Here is a 14,102-nt window from a genome sequence, read left to right on the forward strand (position 1 = left end):
AAAATGTTCACACCTACGGGCACAATGAATCTCGTGAATCAATGCAAGCGGGTTGATACTTACCCGTAAGAACGAGCAGATAACCAAGACCGTCATACATCATCCTGGATTCGTCCTATGAATATAAAAGCCCTGATGCTTCAAGATGAAATTCGCATACATCCTTGTAACCTTGGACATCCTGAAGCAAGGTCAGCACTTGTCCACGAGGTTATCAGAAAAGGGGTTCCCTCACACAGTGTTTTTCATCACCAACTTGTACCTCAGTAGATAGTATATCGACATCCCCGTTATCGCGACGTCATAAATCATCGCGATCGCATAGAATATCCATGCGCCCAGCTGTCTGCCTTCATTGAACGCTCGGCAGCTGGCAGAAGGTTAATGGTAACTTTAGCTCACTCCGAGAAAAGGAAGCACAAAAGGCACTCACTTTCCATTGGTAGCCTTCATTGAGACCCCAAAGTTTAATTATGCTCCGCGCGCTTCGAGGAATGCACTTACTGGAGGGTCTTTGTCAAGCTTCGCTACGATCCAGGGTTTATCAAACTCTCCTTCTAATGGTCAATAAGAGAGAACTTAAACTCACGAACTCGTTGATACAACGTCGTTATCCATTGCAGCTTGTTTTTGAAGGTAGCGAATCTGTCAATCCACTGCCATACAAAGCTTTCCTTTTGGCGACGGAAACTTACCACTGCGGCGCAAAAGTAGATCGTCAGCAGTAGCCATCCTATCCGTTTCGACCTCCTGGACAGATTAAATGCTCTGATTTGGGGATGTGACTAGGTAAGAAACTACACCATTTCCCCACATCTAGGAACAGAATGCTCACCGAACGCCGAGTATGGCTTGCGATACCATAGCTTGCAGTACTATCGAAGGTCGAGCCGGCAGGTGAGTGGCACCGCGTCAACTGATGATAGAAACAGTGGTCATCTAACCTTTGAATATTGGCGGAAGCAGGTAGAACCGGCCGCAACTCTCCAGAGTGAACCGAGTGTAGAAGAATCCCACCTGAACGAGACATATTCGGCGTCATCTGAGCAGGTTCCCCGGGTTCCTGACAATGATAAACATCGCCTACATTGCTCAAGACCAGTGTGCAGACGCTGATGAATCTAGGGACCGTTAAACATGAGCGCATGAGCCGCAAACCGCACAGGACGGGCCACAGGACCAGCCAGAGCACCGACGCGACTTACCGAATCGACGCGAATAGAACCATTGATATGCTAAATGTACACACAAGCTGTGAGCCCAAGTTGTACTCGACCTCCGTTTGAACTCCCGCTCTAAACCTGACCTGAAGCAACGATTCTGCCAGTGTTCCTTGTAGAAGCGGAACGCCGTGGGCTGGGTCTCGAGGTAGCTAGAATGGGGAGCAGCGAATCAGTGGATCCCGTTTTCATTTCCCGTGCGAAGGGCTCGAAGAAGGGAGACTCACTCGTACAACGCGATCGCAAGAGAAGCTACTCGAAGGTAAGCCGCGGTAGTGTGAGCCGCACTACCGTTTGAGCTCAGCGAATCCATCGCTAGGGGCTTTGCTTCTCGTGAAGCCGAGGCGGCACTGAAGAAGAGGGGGATGGGGAGCCAAAGGTGCTCGTCAGCGCCGGAGACGATGGCACACCACCCTTAGGATGCTGGATGTATTGAAGAGAAGAGCTATTGTGTCAGAGCTACACCGCGTTGACGGCACGGGCTGTTCCAACTAGTGAGATTACCCACCAACGACAATGGGAATCGGGTCACAAATTCCGCATAATACACGAAGGTACCGCTGGTGAGAGTAGTAATTGGTAGGCTCGAAGAGTGATAGTCAATCAAGTTGGATCAATACTAGCCCCCTAGTTGCATGTGGACCAGGTGTCCTGGGACAAGTTCCCATCACTGGGAAGGCAGCTTCCATGTCGCATGGGGAAAACAAACCAAGAGTCCAGATTATGGGTTATTCCCTTTTTTAGTGCGCGTCTTTCGGCCAAGCCCAAGAGCAGTTGCCTCCGTCAAACTCCGTTTGCCGCTCATCAGCCGAGCCAAGAGGTCCGACGGCACATATAGCGGGTCAAAATGACGTGCACGTTCGCATCTCTTGGATTCACGTAAACTACTGTGCTAACGAGGATGGTGGTAAGAGTATGAAATCAGAGTAACTTGCAGGAGTCTCCAGGCCATCGACGCTGTAACGAGGACGTCGGAGCGGAAGGGACATCGAAATCCTGCTTTTCCTTTCCTGGATCGCAACATTTTCGCAATTAGCTACTTACTTCACTCCAGAAATCATCGTGATTAGTATCATGATGACATTTGAATCGAGGGCAAATAAAGAGACGTCCAAGCCCCTTGTCAAGCCCGAGTTAAATGGGCCAGCACCATTCAAACAACCCGTCGTTCAAGACATCATGTCATCCACATAGCCCGCTGCGGATTGCAACGTGTAGGTGATAACAGCAAGTAAGATTCAAACCTGAATGACTTGTGATAAATATTGCGCCTCGTTCTTGATCGCTGGTGGTTCCCCTGCAAATGCGGTGCTCGCTTGCAACATTCAGGTCGTGATCAATCTTCCATTGCATTGCTTCGAAGTCGGCGTATTTTTTGAGGCGACTCTAGGTTGCCGTGTCCCTCGGTGAGCGAGTCAGCATCACATAGGGATGATGCTGACAGATCATGCACAACCCCTCATGGCTTGGAACAGTGGAGCACAGTCACCAAGAGAGCAAAAACAGGTGTATTATTAGTAGCGGAATGACTAGGATAGATATATCATACGTATGATGATATGCCAGTATCGGAGTTAGGAAAATTGATAGCGTCTATGCAGCTGGAAAACACGCAGAGCAAAAGGTTAAAGAAGTCAATGGAGCGATACTTATGCGGAGGACTGTACGATATGGTCAATATACGTATGTTAGAGCACCACGTCGATTGACATGGCGATTAGGTGCGAGTTGTCACCGTCTGAGATGCAGTAAGGTGTAATTGAACGACACCAGCCCAGGTGGCCTGCCTGCGGCGCTGTTCGTTGTCGGCAGTATGCAGGACCCTGTCGTTCTCTGACAGGCCAATATCGGAAGCCATAGAGATAGCCCTCTGGCAATACTGTCGGAACGCTAGACCGAACGGGTGAGAACACGGGAATGAGGGGAAAGTGCTCATAGATGACGCTCACCTGTATACCTGCCATGCTTGTATTCGGCCCAAGCAATGAGCATGACGGCGTGCAGTGTCTCCATCGTGGCGATATGGGACAGGGACGCGGCGAGGTTCTGTCAAGGAAAATCAGGACCGCGAAAAGTCAGGGCTCCAAGGAAGATCACCCACCCTTGCAACCTCGGCGTATGTTTCCGATACGTTGTGAAGGCCGCGAACTGCGAGCTCGGGTACATTAGAGTATCTAGCGGTAATGGAGGACACATCAGCAACGGAAAAACAATAACGCAAATGAAAGACACGTACTTGCAGGCGATGGATGCAATGGCATTGGCAATGACGGGTGACAAACGATTCTCATAGAAATCGTTCAAAATTTGCTCGTACATTAGGAAGGTGTATTCTGAACCGTGTTGTTCGAAGAAGAGGCCAATAAAGTGAGGCATTAGGGTAGGGTGAGGAAACTGGGATCGCTCGGGATCGAATAGCTGAACTTGACGGTAGTCAGGTTGCGAGGGTAGTCTTTGATTATGGGGGTGCTGAAGAACTGGCGATGGAGATGCTGGATAATTATTGTAGCCATAGCCGCTGTTGTTGCGGGAGTGGTACGTAGAAGATATAGATGAATGGGCACTGTGTCTGCGAAAAATTTCACGGTCAAAACACAGTGGCATGGGTGGGTGGAGAGAAGGTCGACGAACCTATAGCCGTCACCTCTACGAGGATCTGAGGAATACGGGTAACGACCGTTGGGTTCTCCTTCCGGGGAGACCATACCGCTTGCTTTTGGCGAATGGGAATTTGACCGGGGGTTGGAATGAGTCAAAGACGGACTGGACGAGCTGGAGGCGACGGAAAAGGCATCGAGAGCTGGATTGTGGTCGTGCCTAGCACTGTATGGGAGACTGGGATGAGCTTCTTTGAACATGAAAACGCGGCAAAGGATCGGTGCAGACCTGTGGTCCTGGTTGTAGCTGTGGGTGACACTGGGCCCGGCAATTGCTCTACTGCGCTCTGCAAAATAGCGCTCGCGATCCTTGAAGCGACAGGCGATCTTTGCTGTCTTGCATGCCTCGCATTTTGCCTCTGGGGTGGGCTGAAGACACTTTATTTTCTTGAGACGGCTGTTGGTGTATGAGACGGTGTGGACCGGGAGAGAGAAAGAAAATCAAACCAATTATCGCATGAAGTGACCAGCCTAGGACGCTTTTTGTGGCCTGTGGTGTGCTGGGGAGATTCTATAATGAACTGGAAGGTATCCGATTCCATGAGTGCAGCCGGGAGAGGAGGAGGAAAGACTGGGAATCAGCGGCTTTTTATGGGTAGACAAACAGTCATTTGGGTGAGAGAGGCAAAGTGACGGCGCGGGCCTCACGATCTCGTTGGAGATCCGATCGGAGAAAGGAATCAATTGGAATCTCGTTTCCAAGGATGAAACAGGCTTTGCCCACGTGGCAGACCCGCGGCTCCTCGTCATCCCATGTCGGCCGATTCCAAGAGTCAATCCACCCTTTGTTACCTCGCAACACTCGATACTTGTCCACATACACCCAGCTGCAAGCCCAAATACCCTCTATATTATATCTACTATTATTATCTACCAGGTTCACCACATGCTCCGCAGTCACCGGATTCACTCGTGGTCCCAAACTCTGATTACAACGCAATAGCCCTATTCTCGTGCCCTGACGAGAGCGACGGCCTCGATCGTTCTGCGCTCATGCTGCCGTCCTGCAGCGCAAGCAAGTCAGTCAACCCATTTCAGATCTGTTTCCACGGTGTCCACACGAACCTCATCATCTTCCTCCGATCGAGGAAACTCGGTGAGATGCGCCGTTTCCTCTGCATCACCGCCCTCCAGGTATTCATCACTCTCGGAAACCGGATTGCCATGCGCGTCCAAAGGTACGGTACTCTCCATCGATTTCCGGTACTTGTGATACGTAAAGAGCCCAATACCTGGATGAAACAAATGAGCGTCAGCCCGAGATACAATTTGAATAGGTTTCCATACCGCAGACAGTAATCCCAACACCAGTCATATTCAATACCGTTAGTTTGTCGCCAAAGAACCACGCCGAAAGCGTAATCGTGCTGACTTCCTTTGCAATTCCAGCGATCGACATGGGCAGGATTCCAGTGCGGTGGATAATGCTGAGCAATTCTATTAGCGCCCATTCCTAAATAGAAAAAACAGGGACTCACTAAAATTCGCTCAGAACCATGCAAAACGCGATTACACCGGGCGCCGTTAAACAACCGGTGGTCCACGCAATTTGTCCCAATCCTTGAAAGAATTTTGTCGAGAAAAGGGTTCCCCAACTTTCAATTGCGGCGCTGACAATTGCCAACGTAATTCCCATACATGGGGCAAGCCAAAATATAGTTGCCGCCGGATTGTCCATCCCCATTTTCTTATCTTTAAGCAGTACCTGGGTTAAACTCCATCGGAGACCCCCCAGGGCGCTTGCAGACATGACCAGCAGGAACCCTTCCAGCACAAAGCTGGTTTCGGTAGCCACCATGAGGATTACACCAGCGAAAATAAGCGCAATAACTCCGATTAGCGTCCAGGTGAAACGCTCCAGTCGGAATAGGAACGCGAAGAATAGTACGAAGATTAGTGACGACGACTTGCACATAGCTGAAAGGGAACAAGACCATGAGTTCAACAGCACTTGCGCAACGTGCCATTAGCCTCGGACGTACTGTAAAATGAGAGTGTGATAGTTTTGAGCGAAAGGTTCGAAAAACCTATATCTAAACCAGTGGCGATCGAAGTTGGCACCACCTTTGTCCTGTTTAAAAGCTACGTTCAGATCGGGGGTATGACCGTCACAGGCCAAAGAGATGCACAAAAGGTGTGCAAAATGAAAAAGGGTACGTTACTTACCCATAGTCGCGAGGCTTTGGGTCGCTCTTGGGTCGGAAGTGTTGTGGCCAGGTAAACCGGAGAAACGACGCAAGTGCGAACTGCACGAACATGTGCATAGTCGTCACAAAGAGAGGCGCCGGGAAGCCATAATACTGGGGTGAAAACATCCATTTGTTGTACACAGATAAAAGGGTTGCAAAGAAAAACCTGCACATAGTCAAAATTAATCATTTTCGTAGAAAGAGGGCATGCGCACCATGATGCAATAAATAATAAGTTAATGATAGCATTTCTCCACCAGAGACGCTTCTTTTCAGCTAGTGAGGCCAAGTGGAGGCCTTCTGAGCGTGCAGACAGGGGTCTGAGGGTATCGTCGGCGTCTTGATCTAGAGAGGTTGACCGTCGGAACTCATGGCTTTCAACGAGGGCATACTCCTCCACATTAGGTCGTCGTTGGTCCATTATCCATCGGGTATGTGGCTGGAGGGCGCTGTAGGCTGTAATCGGGCTACCAAGAGCCGCCTGAGTTGCGGCACGAACGTTTGAGCGTAACGAACAAGCATCGCGAGCGTCGTGTGCGCTGGCCATCAATCATGATTCGCTGACTAAGAAGGCGGAGGAATTCCAAGCGCTGGGGAGACTTAGCGCCTGTACATGTCGTTTCAAGGAACCTCGGTGTTCTTGGGGCACAATAAAATTCCACAGTTTGAAACTCTCACAAGAATACACACGCCAGATCCACTACTGTTACTTATCTATGACGATTTCACAAAAACACATGAGCGAACTAAATTCGTAGGACGTCGAAAGGTACCATCGCAACTTGAAACCATTCTTTATCGCGTTTCCACAATGGAAATGATGAACTTTCTCCAGGTACTCACGTCAGCGAGAATATGTAGAAGGGTAGACAGCCTCCAAGGGATCGGTGTCGCCGTGGAGGTGCAGTCGGCACGCAACAGGTAGGATTTATCCATACCTGGTCCTAGTCCAATTCAATCAATGAACTCAAATGGCCTGCTGCTGCTTATCCGCAGCAGTCTCGTCAGCAGGTGCTTCATTAGAAGTGTTGGAAGTAGACGGATTAAGGTGCTTTGGATCTCGCCTGCCGTGATAAAAGGTCCAGGTTAGAGGCGCGAAATGGAAGTTGAAGGCGGGGGACGAAACGATATGCAACGCACCAAGTCCGCCAGTGATCGAATTGTTTCTGCTGCAAATAATCCCGCAAGAATTCGTCCTTTTTCAGAGCTGCCCGAAATTGAGCATTTTGGAGCAATTCCAGGTGGTGTAGCGCATGGGGATAGCTTTGAACATGAAGAGAGTTAGGGTCGTGTCAGTCTGGCAGATCATTGTCAATAAAAGACATACTGGATGAATCGTGCGTAATCTTTATCCTTCCAATAAAGCAGATACTTGAGGTAATTTACAAATGCAGGTTTCTCTAGAATGTTTTGCTGTGCCAGGGAGTGGAGATAGTAAGGGTTTGCCAGTGCCTGGACGAATTCTAGTTCGAGTTCGAATCTTGCACGGTTTGCAGACTTTGGATCCGTTGGGGCGGAGACACCAGGTGTTTGACCGGGGTGAGCAGACATGATTAATTCACCCAGCAGCGATCTATCGCCAGGACTGATTTTAGGAAACGAGAAAGCAGCGAAATGGTGACGGGCGGGTGCAAGAAGGCAGCCCACAAGAATAGACTGAGATCCACTGGTCTTTCCACGCCGCACGTGTTCGTTATTGACGAACGCGTCACGGTCAAATCATATTCAAATTGGCATCTCTTCTCATCCTTGTCGTTATATCTCCCAGGATAGTCCTTCATTACCATGTCAGACGAAGACAGCAACAGTGGCTGGCAGTTGACAGAGTCGGATCCTGGAGTGTTCACGTAGGTCTCTCACCCACCGTCACAGGAAATAATGAGCAAGTTAATCTCCTGCTAGGGAACTTTTGAAATCTCTCGGAGTGCCGTTAATTGTCGATGATCTCTACTCGTTAGACGCCGAATCACTGGCCGCACTCAAACCCATACACGCCCTCATCTTCCTATTCAAATGGGTACCGACAAAAGATTCAGACGGCGGGCCTGCAGGAACATACGATCCCGATTTCCCTGGGTTCTTCGCCCACCAAGTTGTCAACAACGCCTGTGCAACCCTGGCTGTCGTAAATGCGCTGGGGAACATCCCCTCGCTACCAACAGGCCCACAGTTGGCGGAGCTGCTGAGCTTCACCACCGGAATGGATCCACAGACTCGTGGTTTGGTCCTCACGAGCGCCGACTGGTTGAGGGAAGCCCACAACGCACTGTCTCCACCCAATGCCATCTCTTTGGATGGTTTGGAATTGCCTAGACAGGCCGAAGAGGCTTATCACTTCGTTGTGTACCTGCCCTACATGGGGGCAGTGTATGAGCTTGACGGCTTGAAACCACATGCTGTCCGGCATGGAGCGTACGAGGAGTCGGGAGAAGGGTGGTTGAAGACTGCAAGGTGTGTGTGTGTGATTGCTCGCTGCTTGTCCCGTGCTGATGATGATCAGAGAGGTAATCGAAGCTCGGATAAATACCTATCCAATGGGAGCTGTATGTGTTCCTCAATCTTCCTTTCCCTATCACATCTGACAATTAGATCTAGCTCGAATTCAGCCTTTTGGCTTTGCACGATGACCCCCTTCCTACGCTCCAGTCTCAACTGCAAGAGGCGCAGACTGCTGGAAACAGCGCCGTAGAGGCAGATCTCCTTGCCAGGATTTCCAACGAAAACGCGAAACGCGAAAATTGGGCTGTGAGTATCTCTCCGTGTGCTCCGTGATTTTGTCTCTCAATAAGTCGTTCAGTTCGAGAACAGTCTCAGGCGGCACAATCATGTTAGCCTAGTACATGGGTTGCTTTTAGCTCTGGCTAAAATTGGGAAGCTGGAACCAGCAACGACTAAAGCTAAGGAGACTATGAAGGAAAAAATCAAGAAGAAGAAGGAGTCCGGAGAAGCTATGGACGAAGATTGATCTACCTGTGCATATGCTATTGTACGCTACGCGACATCTGATTGACTCTTCCTGTCCTCGAAGCCTTTGACGGTGCGATCTGGGCGCTGTTAGCCCAGCTTGGCAATGGGAATGTCTGAAGGGGTAAGCCACATGTGAACGCGTTAGGACTGAGAGCAGACCACGGTGATGAAGGGTAATGATCGTCGCGAGGTTCGTCTCGTTCGCGCTCGATCATCGCCTGATCAGTACATTGTATCTCAGTGACAGTTTCTGATTTTCTCCTTTCAACCATCTCCATGGACTCAGTCCCAAGTTGCTGTCTGAACGAGCCCGTGTTTTCATGTGTAATCTAATCAACAGTGACATCTTATCTGCCAGTGACGGCCTGGACAAACCAATCCGGTCAATTGCTCTTCTGGGTTTAGCGTCAGGGTCCGGTGTTGGGCTTGAAGTCTTTCCGCCAACACGAGTTCCAAACAACTCACGTATACCCCTTCTTTGGTCCTTCGCTGCTTCCATATACCTCTGGGATACCACTAAACTAAGACTCCGTTGACCACACCGCTACCCAGATACCCATGACTCTGTCCGTCAAGACCAATGTCTCGCCATCGAAATCAAATGGACAACCGAACTCAGCCACGACGCCGATTAGCCCCAGAAACAGCCACTTTCGTGACTCTGTGAACCCGTCAAGGCCAACTACCGCACCCCATAACCAACTCTCGAACTCTAGGAGGCCGCAGGAACGGCCACGAACCGGAGGGAAGGCATCATCGGAACCGGAGGAAACATGGGGTTCAAACTTTTGGGTTACTCTTGTTGATCCTCAGGTATTTTGCACATAATTGTTTCTCCAATTCGCCTTAAAAATGTTGTCCTCTAGACGCAGACATCTTTTTTCGCGTGTCCTGGTACGGGAGAGGTTAGCTGGGACCCCCCTGTTGGACATTTCGTGTGAGTTGAATCCATGGCTTTTGAGAATTTCAAGAGTTGAAGCGCTATCGCAGGCTGCCACCCAGCACCGAAGGAGAGTGGTGGGAGCTGAGCGACGAGTCGAGAGGAGGCATGCGTTACTACTACCACACGAAGACCGGAGAGACCGTCTGGGACCGTCCATCTGGCTTCGTTATACCCCTTGGGATCCTCCAGGTGAGTTCTACTCTCAGTTCACGTTGATCACCGTTCACAAGCTCTCGCTACACATTAGAATACCGCGTTGGCACGTCGACTTTCTCAAATCGATAGAACATCCAAAAACTTTGACCAAGTGTGTTCTTGCTTTGAGATGGAAGTCATGCCAGCTCCCTTCTAACAGCGCGCAATGACAGGATCAAAGCAAAGATCGCCTTTCTGTCCAGCATCCTCCTCCGCGTGGAGGCCAGAGGCAGTCGATACGTAGAAGCGTGTCCGACCAACAACATCACCACAATCGTTTGCAGGTTCATCCAAATCTATCGCCTATACCCGGTTCGCCGTATGCTACAGAGCACTCTGCACCCCCATCCCCGTCATCGACCAAGTTTGGAACAGCTAGAACGGGGGATAGCAAGGATGGTTCGGGATCGGCGTCCAAAGCAGGCAAGGATAGTCCCAGCAGGAAGTCCAATCGCGGAGATAATGCTGGAGACGTGTCTGATGGGAGTATTCGAAAGTCAAAGTCCTCGTCATCTTATTCTCCCGTTCGAGCTCAACAACCCCAAAGCCTGCACGCTGCGCTTGAGAAATTGAACGTTTCGCAATCAGAAGGGCCTCACTCCCCGTCTCCTAGTGCGAAAGGATTTCTCAGCGAGTCCACCAGGAGTTACGACCATGACTCGACACCAAGTCATTCACCGCCTGCTTCAGTACGAACCAGATCGCGGGATATCCCTCCATCACCTTCAAGGTCTGTTCCCCCGACACCGTCAGGTCCAACGGTCGGGGGAAAGAATATCAGTAAGCCCGTCCTCAATCATGGTAAGTCGACGACGTCTATGACAACGGGATATATAATATTTACATCATTTTCCGTGAAAAGCGGCTACACTCCAGATGAGTCCTGTCAAAAACAGGGAGACCATGAAACCTATCGCAGTGGTGCCGAAGATCCATGTAGCAGATGCAAGCGCATCAAAGACTACATTGAATGCTGGGTAAGCTGAATTCTATCTTTACAAATATGTATCCCCTGTTTCATGTTTTATCGACTAATGACGAATGTTACAGCTCATACCCAGTGCTTCCAGATGACCTCGTGTCTGATATTCAGCTCTTCTCGGAATCGGAGTATGCGAAGCAGTACTTTTCTACGCACAAGAGCGGCTTCATATTCAAAAGAAAGATCCCAGTAGAACAGCTCATGACCTGGCAAAAGGTCAGCGTGGAACCTCCGGTATTTTCGAACTGAACGTCTGACCATCGTTCATAGTCTCCGTTGGCATCGCCCTTGTTGCTGCTAAATCGAACCCTTCACAAAGACGCCGTGAAGATCTTCAAGGGTATCCAGTTTATTATGGGAGATCGGGAGCGAGAACGGCCTTCAGGGCTGCGACTACAGCCCGACACCCCAAATCCAGGATCTATCAATGCTTCGTCAACCTCTCTTGTCAATCCTTCAGCGCCCGTTCTCGAACAACAGCGCTGGATACTCGGCGAAGGCCTGCTTCACGGTGAACTAAGAGATGAGATCTATTGCCAGCTGATGAAACAACTCACCGGCAATCCAAGCACGTAAGTCACGCTGTCCGTTTCGACTTCGCGTGACCGTTTATTGATTCAAACAATCTGTAGAGAGAGCATATTCAAAGGATGGCAGTTCCTATGCGTACTACTGCTGACATTCCCGCCGTCGAAGAATTTTGAGACGTATCTTGAATCTTTCATCACCAAACACACTACCTATCAGGAGGGTCGGATCGACGTCATTGCCAAATACTGCCTTCGTCGTCTATCATCGATTTCAATGAAAGGACCTCGGGGCAAGCCCCCGTCGATACAAGAAATCGAGACGGCTGCGGTAAGCTTTACTATGGCCGGTTCGTTCTGGATCCCACTCTGATAGTACTTTTTCTTGATTCAAAGGATGCTGCGTTCAATCCATCAACGTTTGGAGAATCCCTTGATGCCATTATTCGCCTTCAAGAGCGGAACTACCCTCATCAAAAAGTGCCTATCATCCTTCCCTTCCTTGCGGATGGCATTCTAGCTTTAGGAGGCCCCAGAGCTGAAGGGATCTTCCGTGTTCCAGGGGACAGCGACTCTGTCTCTGAACTCAAGCTCCGCATTGATCGAGGATATTACACTTTGGAATCAGTGGATGACCCGCATGTCCTTGCATCCTTGATGAAACTATGGCTCCGCGAACTATGTGACCCTCTTGTCCCCTCGGAGATGTATAATGAATGCATCATGAGTGCGCAGGACCCGCACGCGTGTGTTCAAATCGTCTATCGACTACCCACAATCAACCGGCGAGTGATCCTGTTCGTTATCAGCTTTCTGCAACTATTCCTGGAAGAAAAGACACAGAGCATAACGAAGATGACTCCTGCCAATCTGGCACTCGTGATGGCCCCAAACCTTCTCCGGTGCACGTCGGATTCTATGTCTGTCGTCTTTACGAACGCTCAGTGAGTGCCTTCTCGACTCTTTGGGGAAATTGAAACTAATGATCCCTTCTATTGCAGGTATGAGCAGATCTTCATCTACCACCTTTTGCTTCATCTCAAATGTGACGAGGTTGACCCGGACTATAGACCAACCCATGGCTTGGGAGCCGCCAAAGGCTCTTCCAAACCTGGGAAGAGCCACTCTCGACGTCCCAATTCTTGATTCATTCTGAAACGCCCTACTTACGACCGCTAACCTATACCTTACTGTATCTGTATTTCTCTAGTTTGACCATTTGAAGATTGGATTATAGCTGTAAATGACATATGCTCTAGAACAGGTATAAATACTTCCCGCTCAGCTCACTCGCACCCGCAAAGGTTTAAATCTAGAAGCCAAAATCGTCGATGTCTCGTTTCGCGGACATTGCGAGTTTCCAGTCGCGTTGCAGGGTCTTGTTCCTCTCTCCAAATGTCATTAACTCCATCAGCAATTCCGATATCCTCGTGAGCTCCGCCAATGCCAACTGGTCCCCGTCTGGACTGCGATCTAACCAAAGTTTACCCTCCGTTGCTTCGTAGTTCACCCGCTCTACAACCTTCTCCGTCTGTCGGTCTGCGGCGACGTTGTTTAGCTTCATTTCCTCCAAAACCCCCTTGATGGTCTTCAAGTCCCGGAATGAGTCCCAGATCGTTTCGATAAGTTCGTTGTAGGTCGCCGTCGTGCAGCCGAGGACATACGAAGTTACGGATCGGTCCTTGACATACTTGTAGATGGTGAGAGTAAGGTGCGGGTCCCCAAAACGCTCCCGGAACTGTTCCATAAGCTTGGGTACTAGTTTGGAGTACCGCAAGAGAAAGGCTTGGTCGGGTTTCGAGTCGGACTTTTGCACTCTCTCGAACTCATCAAAGACGTGCTGGCGAGCCCACTGCAGCAGCTCCGCCTTTGATTTACATTCGCCCATCTGCTCAACCATCTCGTCGAAGACCACGTCTTTGGTCTTGATAAAGTGTCGTCTGCGGAGCAGTGGAGGCTCGGGGGTCGCCTCAGTCGTTGACCCAAACACTTCTTCTGTGATTTTTTCCTTGTCTTGGGTCTGGGGCAACCTGTTGAGTAGATTCTGAATAGTCTCCTTCTCCCTGGCGGTCATGGTGACCCTGCGGGGTTTGGGCGAAGGCGGGCTTCGTTTGGGTTCTTCCACTGGTGCGATATCCTTGAATACATGCTCCCACGGGTCGTCTTTAGAGAAGAAAATGGAGCTGGAACTATGGTCCTCCTTGCTGAACTAACGGTGAGTTCAAGGTACAATCCTCCAGTGTCGGTGACGTACCTCTGCCCCGTGGAGTAACTTCTACCCCAGATACTACTGGGTCCTGTTGATGGAGCTCGCGAGCTCAAACACTGAACCTGGGATCTGCACGGCCTATAAGCTGCCTGGTGGACATAGTCTTCTCCAGTCAGACCACGTTCAAGGAAGCCCCAGAGCTCGCATACCTTG

General features: G+C 50.0%; 7 protein-coding genes across 7 annotated transcripts; 2 read left to right on the plus strand and 5 right to left on the minus strand.

The window, feature by feature from the left end:
* Positions 1 to 231: 231 nt before the first annotated feature.
* On the minus strand, positions 232 to 1,654 carry CC1G_14202 (hypothetical protein; the record flags this gene model as incomplete). The annotated part of the gene is made up of 11 exons (XM_002911623.1): positions 1,448 to 1,654; positions 1,307 to 1,372; positions 1,206 to 1,235; positions 1,088 to 1,121; positions 945 to 1,017; positions 836 to 875; positions 696 to 768; positions 590 to 623; positions 505 to 527; positions 434 to 447; positions 232 to 370 (listed from the first exon to the last, which is right to left on the minus strand). The coding sequence occupies exons 1-11, from the start codon at positions 1,531 to 1,533 to the stop codon at positions 232 to 234; spliced, it is 612 nt and encodes a 203-aa protein (XP_002911669.1). The 5' UTR covers positions 1,534 to 1,654.
* Positions 1,655 to 2,937: 1,283 nt separating this feature from the next.
* CC1G_02044 (hypothetical protein) lies at positions 2,938 to 4,419 on the minus strand (the record flags this gene model as incomplete). The annotated part of the gene is made up of 6 exons (XM_001830356.2): positions 2,938 to 3,110; positions 3,170 to 3,266; positions 3,322 to 3,394; positions 3,457 to 3,789; positions 3,852 to 4,274; positions 4,325 to 4,419. 6 exons carry the CDS (start codon positions 4,417 to 4,419, stop codon positions 2,938 to 2,940), a joined length of 1,194 nt encoding a protein of 397 aa, XP_001830408.2.
* Positions 4,420 to 4,806: 387 nt separating this feature from the next.
* Positions 4,807 to 6,620, minus strand: CC1G_02045 (triose phosphate transporter; the record flags this gene model as incomplete). The annotated part of the gene is made up of 8 exons (XM_001830357.2): positions 4,807 to 4,881; positions 4,943 to 5,109; positions 5,165 to 5,304; positions 5,356 to 5,794; positions 5,860 to 5,948; positions 6,044 to 6,232; positions 6,282 to 6,411; positions 6,566 to 6,620. The coding sequence occupies 8 exons, from the start codon at positions 6,618 to 6,620 to the stop codon at positions 4,807 to 4,809; spliced, it is 1,284 nt and encodes a 427-aa protein (XP_001830409.2).
* A 413-nt stretch (positions 6,621 to 7,033) lies between these two features.
* CC1G_02046 (SOH1 family protein) lies at positions 7,034 to 7,617 on the minus strand (the record flags this gene model as incomplete). The annotated part of the gene is made up of 3 exons (XM_001830358.1): positions 7,034 to 7,130; positions 7,207 to 7,329; positions 7,394 to 7,617. The coding sequence occupies 3 exons, from the start codon at positions 7,615 to 7,617 to the stop codon at positions 7,034 to 7,036; spliced, it is 444 nt and encodes a 147-aa protein (XP_001830410.1).
* Positions 7,618 to 7,851: 234 nt separating this feature from the next.
* CC1G_02047 (ubiquitin-specific protease) lies at positions 7,852 to 9,031 on the plus strand (the record flags this gene model as incomplete). Its single annotated transcript, XM_001830359.1, has 5 exons — positions 7,852 to 7,913; positions 7,969 to 8,517; positions 8,567 to 8,609; positions 8,662 to 8,811; positions 8,864 to 9,031. The coding sequence occupies 5 exons, from the start codon at positions 7,852 to 7,854 to the stop codon at positions 9,029 to 9,031; spliced, it is 972 nt and encodes a 323-aa protein (XP_001830411.1).
* A 447-nt stretch (positions 9,032 to 9,478) lies between these two features.
* On the plus strand, positions 9,479 to 12,942 carry CC1G_02048 (hypothetical protein). Its single transcript, XM_001830360.2, has 11 exons — positions 9,479 to 9,846; positions 9,900 to 9,970; positions 10,024 to 10,165; positions 10,224 to 10,283; positions 10,345 to 10,972; positions 11,034 to 11,148; positions 11,222 to 11,369; positions 11,424 to 11,725; positions 11,786 to 12,011; positions 12,077 to 12,624; positions 12,682 to 12,942. Exons 1-11 carry the CDS (start codon positions 9,592 to 9,594, stop codon positions 12,824 to 12,826), a joined length of 2,640 nt encoding a protein of 879 aa, XP_001830412.2. The 5' UTR covers positions 9,479 to 9,591; the 3' UTR covers positions 12,827 to 12,942.
* A 50-nt stretch (positions 12,943 to 12,992) lies between these two features.
* CC1G_02049 (hypothetical protein) lies at positions 12,993 to 13,754 on the minus strand (the record flags this gene model as incomplete). The annotated part of the gene is made up of 1 exon (XM_001830361.2): positions 12,993 to 13,754. The coding sequence occupies one exon, from the start codon at positions 13,752 to 13,754 to the stop codon at positions 12,993 to 12,995; it is 762 nt and encodes a 253-aa protein (XP_001830413.2).
* Between the last annotated feature and the right edge of the window lie 348 nt (positions 13,755 to 14,102).

Source organism: Coprinopsis cinerea (genome assembly GCF_000182895.1).
Source record: "Coprinopsis cinerea okayama7#130 chromosome 3 map unlocalized cont3.3, whole genome shotgun sequence".
In the NCBI taxonomy this organism is placed as follows: domain Eukaryota; kingdom Fungi; phylum Basidiomycota; class Agaricomycetes; order Agaricales; family Psathyrellaceae; genus Coprinopsis; species Coprinopsis cinerea.

Excerpts from the sequence above, each read along its gene's own strand:
- CC1G_02048 (XM_001830360.2), top strand. The coding sequence starts at position 9,592 with ATGACTCTGTCCGTCAAGACCAATGTCTCGCCATCGAAATCAAATGGA. Across the intron at positions 9,847-9,899 it reads TTACTCTTGTTGATCCTCAG|ACGCAGACATCTTTTTTCGC; the intron begins GTATTTTGCACA and ends GTTGTCCTCTAG. Across the intron at positions 11,370-11,423 it reads AGCTCATGACCTGGCAAAAG|TCTCCGTTGGCATCGCCCTT; the intron begins GTCAGCGTGGAA and ends CATCGTTCATAG.